Raw genomic sequence first — 11,517 nt, 5'->3', positions numbered from 1 at the left:
GGGCTTTACATAATAAAAATGTTTTTTTAAAAAATTAATAAAAATCACGACAGTACATAATAAGCATGAATACAAAAACAAAATCTAAGCAACATCGAATTCATAAAAAATAAGCGTAACGGAACAACTCAGTCTTCAGACATTTCCTGAAAGATGATACATTTTCACAGGACTTTGTCTGAGGACAAAGTGAGTTCCATAGGCGTGGAGCTATTTATGAAAAGGCTTTTTCACCGAAAGTGGATTTTGATGCGGTAACTTTTAGAAGTTGGGACTTATGATCTTAAATTTCGAGTGGGTTCATATTTTTTAATCAGTTCCTGCAAATATTCAGGTGCCAATCCATCCAGACATCCAAAAACATAGCACACTATCTTAAATTCTATCCTATACTTCACAGGAACCCAGTGAAATTCCTGGAGAACTGGTGTTATATGATCTATTTTTTCCTTAATTTTATAAGTCTAGCCGCTTTATTTTGAATGTTTTGTAGTTTATTAATTAATATACTTTGACAGCCAATGGGAAGGGCATTACAATAATCTAATCTGCTAGTAATAAAATAATCAACAAGCATCTTTGTAATATCTTCGTCAATATAATGTCTGATTCTTCCAATGTTTCTAAAGTGATAGTTACAACATTGACATAATATTTTTAAACATGATCTTCCATGGATAACCCTTGATATAAATACATCTCAAGATTCCTCACAAAAGAACTAGGTTTAATAGTGTTTTCACCCACTAGAATCTCATTTGTAGATATTTTTGAGAGTTAATACCTATTTCCAAAAATTATCATTTCTGTCTTGTCATCATTAAATTTTAAGTTTGTTTAGTTTCACCCAATCCTTTATGTTAGCAATACAAATTTCCATAACAGATACTGATGACAGCTCTGAATCATTATTGGGTTTTGTATACAGCTGAGTGTCATCAGCAAAAAAAAAAAAAGAATCAATGGGATAGGTGGATAACGTATCAGAAAGGGTAGCAGTATACTTTATGAAAAGGAGGGGCCGAGAATAGATCCCTAAGGCACTCCAAACGTTAATATGGATGGAGTTGATACACGACTTTCTATGATTACCGACCGAATTCTTTCAAACACATATTCCTTTAACCCGTCCAAATCTGTGCCACTGATGTGATTTTGATCACGTAGTCTAGTCAAAAGTAAATTTTGATCGATAGTGTCGAATGCTGCACTTAAATCTAGTAAAAGGAGCATCGCAGCACTTTTATTATCTATATCATTTACATTAAGTTAAAAACTTTAAGTAATGACGTATCTTTGCTATGTGAGTCTTTGCAGGCAGATTGAAATTTAACATTTAAGACATTCGTCTCTGTATGGTTAATAAGACGAGCAGCAACGACTTTTTCAATTAATTTTGAAATGAAATTCAAATTTGACACAGGTCGAAAATTATTAAACTGATTGCAGTCAAGATTTACTTTTTTAGGGGTCTAACCAAGGCATGTTTCAGCATACTTGGAAAATCGGGCAACGCTAGACTTTCATGATAGATGAAATTGCTGGAGCAAGATAATTTGCACATGCTTTTATGCGCCAAGTTGGTGATTTATCTACCGGGCATGATTTATTAGGCATATCTGACAATATATTTTTAATTTCCTCTATAAAATAAATAAATATTATAGCTTCGAAGCAAAAAAAAAAAAAAAAAAAAAAAAAGAAAAAAAAAAGAAAACAAAGAACCAAACACAAACGAAACGGAACGTTTCGGATTCAAAACCCTTCCTCAGCCAACAACAAAATAATGAAAACATACATTAATTAAAAAGCGGGTCAAAGATAATTTTAAGCTGCTAGAAGGAAGCTGTGAACTGTAAAAAGGGAAAAAAATAAATGCAATTTAACAGCTTGAAATATGTAAGAACTTATTACCAAAAAGGAACGTTTCGGATTCAAACCCTTATTCAGCCAACAACAAAAACAATGAAAGCATGAATACATTACTTCAAATCTAAACTGACGGACAGAAGAAAATATGGAGCACGTCCTTTCAGTAAGTCAGTGATGCTATCCGCTTAGTTTAAAAACTCACAATATCTGCCAGCTGGATACGATTTCACTCACTCAATCCCATGACCGGATGGTCGTCGGGGGGACCTGCGTGAAGCAGAAGTTACAGTCTGCCTCCATGCCTGCCTGTTGCTAGCCCTATGTAGCAGCTCAGGGACCGACATCTCTGTCCATTATTTTATATTGTCCGGCCACATCTTCCTTTGGCGCCCTCTTCTGTGCTGGCTTTCGACTGTGCCCTGTATGATTGTCCTGCTCAGGCTATCGTGTCGAGTATGGTGTCCAAACCAGGACAGTATTCTGCGCTTCACAGTCACTAGAAGAGGTTTTTGTGGGCCTGCCCGAGCTTCTGTTTCTTACAGGACGTCTTCGTTTTTGCGATGCTCCGTACAAGACACGCGTGGCAGTCTTCTATAGCACTTGCTTTCACACGCGCTTATGCGCCGTTGTGCATCCATTGTAAATGTCCAGGCTTCGCATCAGTACAACAAGGTTGACAACACCAGTGATTTATACAGTTTGATCTTTACATTAAGACTCATGCTACTTTTCCAAATCTTTGTTAATTGATTAATCACTGATGTTGCCATTGCAATTCTCTTTCGAATTTCAATTGTGCCAGTCCCATCTTTGCTTAGTGTCAGCCCGAGATATTTAAATGTCGTGACCTCTTTGAGTTTTTCATTTCCCACTGTGATGTTTGTGTTGCTTTCTGTGTTGCTGTTCACCAAGATTTGTAAATTTTCGGTACTTATTTCCATTCGGTACTGCGATGCACATTCAGCTAGACGGTTTGTTAAGCCTTGTAGTTCTGGTTCTATGCCTGCCAGTAGGTCAATATCGTCCTTAAATCTTAAATTAGACAACGGGCGGCCGCCGATGGATATCGAGGTGTGGTAACCCTCCAGCACATCTTGCATGATGCTTTTAAGGAATATATTGAGTAGCATCGGAGATAATATGCAGCCCTGTCTGACTCTACAGTAGTGTTGAAATGAGTTCCTAATTGGTCATTTACCAGGACTGTGCTGTTTGACCTGCCATACAATGCCTCTATTGTCTGGATGAGCCCTTCTTCAAAATTATATTTCCTCATCACATTCTATCAAATGCCTTCCGGAGTCTATAAAATTATGGTACAGCGCACGCTGGTGCTGAAGGCATTTCTCTGTGAGCAACCTGCAGTTAAAAATTTGCTCCACGGTACTTCTGCCTGTTCTTCTGCCAGTATTTCTTGTTCTAGATTTTATTCTATTATGGATTATTCGGAGCATGACTTTGCGTGGATGGGTTATCAAGCTTATTGTTCTGTAATTCTTGCATTGTTTTAAGTTCTCTTTCTTTGGGAGGGATATGACGATGGATTGTGTCCATTCGTTAGGCCATTCTTTCTGAGCACTGTGAACACGTTTATTACATATTCTCCGTCGTATTTTAGCAGTTCAGAAGGTACGTTGTCAATTCCTGATGATTTATTAGGTTTAAGGCTTTTTATTGCTGCTGTAATGATACATTTAATCGCCTCAACTTTCACACGATGTAAATACATCACTTCACACAACTCGACACAAACTATCGCATGACAATGCAACGGCTAACGTAGTGTATCAAATGTGTTAATCGTTTTAGCCCTGGTACAATAAAAGGAGGGCCATCTGAGGTCTCACCTGCATTTAGACCTCAATTCGCACTTATATGTAAGCATGTGGAAGACGTCACTCGGAGATGTTACTCGAAGCGGGACTTTCTAAGTGCATGGACGGTACAGTTACGACACCCAGAACACGATTGGACGACATACAACAACCAACAATAATACCAGGGCTACCAAAATCCTGATATATTATTGGCTCTTTGAGATTCTCCAACACCCTTCGAAAACATAATTTATAAGTCAGAGTGGGGGAAATAACGGCCTCTCTCCATTTCATCTACTTAGAGCTCACTACTCTATAGTCAACTCGAAAAATCCCACATAGCGAGAAAACTGTGCGCACATGAATCCTTTCACAGATCAGTTATTACAATAACCGTCAGCCGTTGATCATCCAGCATGAACTACTATTGATGAACCCTGTTGAATGACCCAGTATGAATCAGTGTGCTGACAGACCCCATCACATGAAGGACCAAGGCGCACGGTTACTACACAACAGATTACAGACTGCGGACTTGAACGGCTTCTGTTTGACCAAACGGGAACTTCCTCACGCAACCAGGCGCTATAAGCTAAGACAATTAATAAGAAAGCTGAATAGTTTTGAGATACGGGATGAAGATCAATACTCAGAGAATGCTTTAATTAATTAAAACCCGCATTATTATAATTTGGCTAATTATGTGTTATCTTGTTATTGTATGAGGCAATTCTTTTAAATTATATAAAAATACATTTCCTTTAACGGTGCTATTATTTCTTTGTCTAGCTGCATTGGTAAATGATTGAGATGAGGGTCCTTTGTCCCTCTTTCTTTATTCATGAAATTATAGGACATGCTAAGACTTTAATAGGACAACAGTTGCCCAATCTTACACTTAGGGATTGTTGTAGGATAAACATTTAATAAAATTAAGTACAAAAGCAGAATAGTGAATAGAGCCTTCACCGATTAATTAACTGCCGATGGAAATGCGTGTAACTAAAAATGAAAGTTAAATGTAGGAAGAGAGAGAGAGAGAGAGAGAGAGAGAGAGAGAGAGAGAGAGAGAGAGAGAGAGAGAGAGAGAGAGAGAGAGAGATGTTTGTTTTGTCGTGAATACTGAAAGAAAGTGGGGGGGGGGTCTTTTTAGACAATCAACAATGTGGTGAACGCATAGAAAGACTTGAGAGATTCAATATCATGTTTTCATGTATGTCATTACACAATAAGCCCCACCCTCTTCTCTTCAAGCTGTCATCTGAATCAAAATGGAAAAATGCAATGAATAATTTGACCAGCCCATTTTTAAAATTGGAATCTCATTGGTCAATGTGTTTCCAGTTGATTGACTATGACTTTGAACAAAATGCTTTCTTAAACTATCCTTACAATATTTTGCTCCTCCTCCATTCCTTTCTTCATGTATACCTCACTCTCTCCGTCTCCCTTTTGTTTCTTTCATACATACAAACACACACACACATACACACACACACACACACACACACAAAGCGTTATACAGTCAGGATTCAATCTTTACTCTATTTCCCTCCCGCCCTCTTAATGTACAAGCAGTCTCTCTCCTCTCTCTCTCTCTCTCGCTCCTCTTTTTCTTTATATATATATATCTCTCTCTCTCTCTCTCTCTCTCTTTCTTCATTCTCTCACGTGTGTGAATGTGTATGTGTGTGTGTGTATGTGTGTGAGAGAGCTGTGTATTTTACTCTCTCATTCTTTCTCTTCCTCTCTCATCCTGTTTCTTGATATTTCTTTTCCCGTCCACCCGACTTCACACAGTTTCAAAATTGTCCTTTAAAATTATAAACCCTTCTTTAACTTTTGGTATTTTGAAATTTTATTTGAAAATCTTATTTTAAATAAAACAAAAATGTCACATTAATAATTCTTATCTCATTGATTCTTTATCTAAATATAAAAAAATGTCTTCAAAAAGTAAGCAATGTTATAAATTGTCGGCATTATTTTTTCTTGGTGTTTTATTTACTTTAAGGACATCTTGCATAATAATGAATAACTACAGAAGTAATAATTGGATTATTTCAAAAATGTGTATGCACATTATCAAATGTATAATCAAAGCTCATGCCAATTTCAGTGATACCAAAACTCCGGTTTCACCGGAAAAATTCCGATTTGGAGTAAAATATTTCGGGTTAAGGGCAACTTCCGTCAAATTCATGTGAGGATAAATTGTTCCAAGGATACCCCCCCCCCCACCCCAAGCTCCAGTCACTACTAATACAACCATCACCACATCATCGTCATTACCACTGCTACTACACCCACCACCACCACATCATCATCATCATCATCATCATCATCATCATCATCATCATCATCATCATCATCATCATCATCATCATCGTCATCATCATCATCATCATCATCGTCATCATCATCATCATCATCACCTCTGCTACTATTACAACCACAACCACCATCACCACCACATCATCATCACTATTACTACAACCATCACTACCACCACTACTACTACTACAACCACCACAACATCATCATCATTACCACTACAGCAACAACCTTCACCACCACATCATCATCACTACCACTACTACTACAACTACCACCATCACTACCACTACGTCTAAAACCACCACCACCACACTATCATCACTACCACAACTACTACAACCAACATCACTACAACACCTTCATTACCACTACTACTACAACCACCACCACATCATCATCACTACTGCTACTACTTCAACTACAACCACCATCACCACCACATCATCATCATTACTACTCCAACCACATCACCATCCCTACCACCACTACTACAACTACCACATCACCATCCATGCAACAATAACAACAACCACCATCACATCATCATCTCTACCACAACCATCACATCACCATCCATGCAGCTATTATTACAACCAAAACCACGCCAACCCTACCACCACCAGTACTACTGCAATCAGTACTGCAAGCGCCGTAAAAATCACAAATCAATAAATTGCGCTCACTGGATAAATGTTCATGTTCACCTTCCTGTACTTGCCAATAATAGCTAATCTGTAGCATCTACTTTACTGGAAACAACAAACAATGAAAGCAATGTGTAGTGAATTTTATAAATTTAATGAGTTCTCTCGTGTTTACGTTTTGTCTGATCTGACGTGTAGAGTAGTCTTGCAGTCAGCAGTATGGGGTAAGTCTTCGTAGTTCGTAGGAAACGGAGATCGCCACACATGCCCCCCCAAACACGGACTAGTCATCTTTGTAGTACCGAGGTCTGAGCGAGATAGCTTCTTAGTAGGCACTACGTTAGTATCATCAGAAGCAGTACGGGAGTTTTGTATGTTTCTGTTCGATAACTTTCTGTTCGTATTCGGTGGGCGTCCACGACGAGGTGGGGTGGCAAGGGAAACTGGTTGCGTAGAATCGACAAATGCAGCTTTAAGTCGGTCGATCGAAATCCGTTCTGCTTTGCCACCAACATCGATCAGGAATTGTTTATCTCCAGGGGTTATGACAACATAGGGACCTGTATACGGCTTCTGAGGGGGTCCTCGGCGGGTGTCAACACGGATGTAAACATATTTCGCTGACATCAAGTTCTTGGGTAAATTTGTTTGATGATAGCCGTGATGATGTGTTGGCCGTGGTGAATGAAGGGACACGTTTTGCCGAAAGGTTGCCAAAAAGTCTTTAGGGTGGAAGTCTGAAGGATGGTCAGGTATAAACTCTCCAGGGATTGTTAAAGGTTCTCCGTATACTAATTCAGCTGAAGAATGACCGATATCATCCTTAGGTGCAGTTCTTAAACCAAGCAGAACCCAAGGTAGCTCATCCACCCAATTTGGAGTTATTAGACGAGCTTTGAGGGATGATTTCAATGACCGATGAAACCGTTCAATCATGCCGTTGGGCTGAGGGTGATACGCAGTTGTGTGATGAATCTGCACACCAAGTTGACTGGCCATCTGTTTCCATAGCGTGGATGTAAATTGTGAGGCCCTGTCAGAAGTTATATCAACAGGAATACCAAACCGCGAGATCCAATTGGAGATCAGGGCTTTTGCACATTCTTCTGTTGTTGTGGTTTGTAACGGTATTGCCTCAGGCCATCGGGTGTTCCTGTCAATTATAGTAAGGAGATGGGTGAACCCCCTTGACTGAGGTAATGGTCCAACGAGGTCAATGTTTATATGTGAGAATCGCTTTCCTGGGACATGGAATGTTTCTAACGGTGCTCGTATATGTTTTTGAATTTTCGAAGATTGGCAGTTGTGACATTGCTTAACCCATGCTGACACTTCTTTCTTAAGACCATGCCAGATAAACTTCTTGCTGATAAGTCTGACTGTGGCCTTAACTCCAGGATGACTCATATTGTGAATAATTTCGAAAACCGGTCTTCTGAAGTCGGTTGGAACGATAGGTCTTGGGTAGCCAGTTGATATGTCACAAATTAACTCTGGACCCGAGTCAACGGATGTTTTGACGATTTTGAGGCTTGTTAATGCAGTTTTGTAAGCCTGTATGTCACTGCTATTTTCTTTGGATTCCGCCATAGCTTGATAGTCGATGCCAATTGAGACTGAGTTTGTAACTGCTCTTGAGAAACAATCTGCGACAGTGTTGTTTTTTCCAGAAATGTGTCGGATGTCAGTTGTGAACTCGGATATGGCAGATAAGTGCTTTTGTTGACGAGCTGACCATGGTTCAGTTGATTTGGACATGGCATGGATTAATGGTTTATGGTCAGTAAAAATAGCGAATTGTCTCCCTTCAATGATGAAACGGAAATGACGGATGGCTAAGTGAATGCCAAGCAACTCCCTATCAAAGGTACTGTATTTCTGTTCAGGTTTACGTAACTGCCTGCTGAAAAATGCCAATGGTTCCCAATTACCTTGATGATTAAGTTGTTCAAGGACAGCGCCCACAGCTTGGTCGGAGGCGTCAGACGTTAAAGCGAGGGGTGAGTTCAAGCAAGGATAGGCTAACATTGTAGCGTTACTTAGTGCATTTTTACCGTCAGTAAAGGCTTTCAACATTTCTTGCGTCCACGTAAGTGCTTGGCGTTGTTTTTTGACTTTCAAAGCACTATATAGGGGTCGAAGTATTTCAGCTAGTCTCGGAATGAAACGATGGTAAAAATTCAACATCCCGAGGAACTCTTGAAGTGACTTGATGGTTTTTGGTTGTGGAAATTGTTTAACAGCCTCAATTTTTGTCGCCATTGGGACAGATCCAGAATGCGAGATGTGATGGCCAAGGAAGTTAAGAGATCTCACACCGAAAAGACATTTGTCAAGACGGATAACGAGGCCTTGGTTTCTAAGTCTTTCGAATACGATTTTGAGATGTTCCATGTGTTCTGCCTCAGTTGAACTTGCAACCAGAACGTCGTCTAAATCTTGTAAAATGGAGTCCATTAAACGTTGGAATGCTTGTGCTGCATTTTTTAATCCAAAATGGCATTCTTAAGAACTCCCAAAGGCCGAAAGGGGTTATCACTGCCGTTTTTGGGACGTCTTCTGGAGCGACTGGAATTTGGTGGTATCCTCTGACAAGGTCGATCTTCGAGAAGATGATCTTACCGTCTAAGTTTGCTGTAAAATCATGAATGTGTTGGACAGGATATCGTTCTGGTATAGCAGCATCGTTAAGTCGACGAAAATCTCCGCAGGGACGCATTGTGCCATCAGCCTTGGGGACCATGTGTAATGGGGAAGCCCAAGGGCTTTTTGATTTTTGAATTATGCCCATTTTCTCCATTTCCAAAAATTCCTTTTTTGCACACAAGAGTTTTTCTGGAGCCAGGCGACGAGCACGTGCGAATACTGGGCGACCTTTGGTTGTGATGAAATGTTGCACGCCATGTTTCACAGTTGCCGTTGAAAATGTTGGTTGAAGTAGTTCTGGATAGTTATTCAATAATTTTCTGAATGTATTGCAGTTCGGCTCGAGTGGCGAGAGTTCGGCGTTTGCACAAACTGAACTTACTGAACAAGGTACGTGCGAAAACGTTTCAGCGTCGATAAGGCGTCGACCACGAATATCCACAAGCAGATTATGATGACGTAGAAAATCTGCTCCAAGTAGGGGACGCTTGACATCAGCTTTGATAAGTCGTGCATTGAATGAACGCGATCCAATACGTATGTTAGTTTCAAAGCATCCGTATGTTTTTATTGTAGAACCATTAGCAGCTTGTAATGCGAGATCAGAGGGACCCAAGCTTTTGTCTGATGCAGAGGCGGGTGTGACAGATACTTGAGATCCAGTATCTACTAAAAAACGTCGGTTTTCGACGACGATGAATTGGAGATTTTTTGATGTGGGCGCGTTGGCTGAGTAAGAATCCGGGTCGACAGCAGAATTTACTGTTGACCCGGCTTGGCGTTTCCCTGGTTCTTCTTGTTTTTCTTGAATGAATTGAAGAGTTTGCATGTTTGTGCACATCGACGGGCATTTGAACCAAACCGTTGATGGTACCAGCAGAGGGAATCTATTTCACTGTTCATGGTTGGTGTGTCAACTTCACAAGTAGTATGAGAAATTGAAAAGGAGTTAGAGTTTGAGTGAGCAGCGTAGAAAAAATTGTCAGCTTCTCTGGCAAGTGCCCTGTAATCATCCAGGTTGGACGAGTTTGCTAATGGAAGTCTGATGTTTGCTGGAAGTTGTCTTAAGAATAGCTGTCTGAAGAGCAGACAGGGCTTGTGTTTGCCGAGGAGCACTAACATCCTGTCCATCAACTCAGATGGCTTTAAGTCGTCCAAACCATTCATGTTGAGTAGAGATTCCACTCTCTCTGTTTCCGAAAGGCCGAACGCAGACAGCAGGAAGTTTTTCAGTATTTCATATTTACCTTCCTTGGGTGGTGATGATAGAATAGCAAGGGCTCTAGTTGCTGTGTCTGAGTCTAAGGCAGCCACTACATAGTAGTACTTTGTTTCATCGCTTGTTATATCGCGTAAGGCAAATTGTGCCTCGCTTTGTGCAAACCACGCTGAAGGACAAGTGGTCCAGAATGTGGGCAATTTCAATGCTACGGCGTCGATAGACATGTTTATTATTATTATGTTCTTGTGAAGAGTTGAACTGGTAAATAGTAACAATAATAATATATACCTATCTCTTAAGTTGTTTTAAGTCGGGGTCACCAATGTAGCATCTACTTTACTGGAAACAACAAACAATGAAAGCAATGTGTAGTGAATTTTATAAATTTAATGAGTTCTCTCGTGTTTACGTTTTGTCTGATCTGACGTGTAGAGTAGTCTTGCAGTCAGCAGTATGGGGTAAGTCTTCGTAGTTCGTAGGAAACGGAGATCGCCACAAATCACAAATACTTTGGCCTCAAACTTTAGCCTCGTTAGTTTTTCAAGTTCATGTTACTCTACTTATCACTAGATGCCCTTTCAGCACTCTCTCTGTCTCTCTCAAACACAAAAACCAACACACCCGCACACACACACCCACACCCACCCACCCACCCACACACACACACACACACACACACACACATACATACACTACGACCACTACCACAACATTTTCATCACGTCCATTACTACTACAACCACCACCACCACCACCACCACCACCACCACCACCACGTCATCACTACCAATACTATTTCAACCACAACCACTACATCATTATCATTACCACTACTACTACAACCACCACCACCACATCATCCTTACTACTACAACCACTACCAATAATACTACTACTACTACTACTACTACTACTACTACTACTACTACTACTACTACTACTACTACTACTACTACTACTACTACTACTACTACTACTA

At 40.1% G+C, this 11,517-nt stretch overlaps 3 protein-coding genes across 3 annotated transcripts; all 3 read right to left on the bottom strand.

Moving 5' to 3' along the window:
- Nucleotides 1–2,531: 2,531 nt before the first annotated feature.
- On the bottom strand, nt 2,532–3,002 carry LOC144959584 (uncharacterized). Its single transcript, XM_078892205.1, has one exon. The coding sequence runs from the start codon at nt 3,000–3,002 to the stop codon at nt 2,532–2,534; it is 471 nt and encodes a 156-aa protein (XP_078748331.1).
- Nucleotides 3,003–4,209: 1,207 nt separating this feature from the next.
- LOC144959583 (uncharacterized) lies at nt 4,210–9,461 on the bottom strand. Its single transcript, XM_078892203.1, has 5 exons — nt 9,293–9,461; nt 8,602–9,108; nt 8,163–8,400; nt 7,010–7,703; nt 4,210–4,281 (listed from the first exon to the last, which is right to left on the bottom strand). The coding sequence occupies exons 1-5, from the start codon at nt 9,459–9,461 to the stop codon at nt 4,210–4,212; spliced, it is 1,680 nt and encodes a 559-aa protein (XP_078748329.1).
- A 614-nt stretch (nt 9,462–10,075) lies between these two features.
- Nucleotides 10,076–10,762, bottom strand: LOC144959582 (uncharacterized). The gene has a single exon (XM_078892202.1). It carries the CDS (start codon nt 10,760–10,762, stop codon nt 10,076–10,078), a length of 687 nt encoding a protein of 228 aa, XP_078748328.1.
- Nucleotides 10,763–11,517: the final 755 nt, after the last annotated feature.

The sequence above is a fragment of the Berghia stephanieae genome, chromosome 14 (genome assembly GCF_034508935.2).
Source record: "Berghia stephanieae isolate SIO BIC M18660-M18661 chromosome 14, UCSD_Bste_1.3, whole genome shotgun sequence".
NCBI classification, from domain to species: Eukaryota; Metazoa; Mollusca; class Gastropoda; order Nudibranchia; family Aeolidiidae; genus Berghia; species Berghia stephanieae.
The sequence above is the reverse complement of the archived record's forward strand: the minus strand, read 5'-3'. Positions and strand labels throughout refer to the sequence as shown.

What these genes read in the sequence shown, in the direction of transcription:
- LOC144959584 (XM_078892205.1), bottom strand. Translation starts at nt 3,002, where the DNA reads ATGCTACTCAATATATTCCTTAAAAGCATCATGCAAGATGTGCTGGAG.
- LOC144959583 (XM_078892203.1), bottom strand. Translation starts at nt 9,461, where the DNA reads ATGGGCATAATTCAAAAATCAAAAAGCCCTTGGGCTTCCCCATTACAC. An exon ending in TTTTACAGCAAACTTAGACG is followed by an intron (nt 9,109 to 9,292) that starts GTAAGATCATCT and finishes CCATTTTACAAG; the next exon opens with ATTTAGACGACGTTCTGGTT. An exon ending in TGAACAACTTAATCATCAAG is followed by an intron (nt 8,401 to 8,601) that starts GTAATTGGGAAC and finishes AACCATGGTCAG; the next exon opens with CTCGTCAACAAAAGCACTTA.
- LOC144959582 (XM_078892202.1), bottom strand. Translation starts at nt 10,762, where the DNA reads ATGTCTATCGACGCCGTAGCATTGAAATTGCCCACATTCTGGACCACT.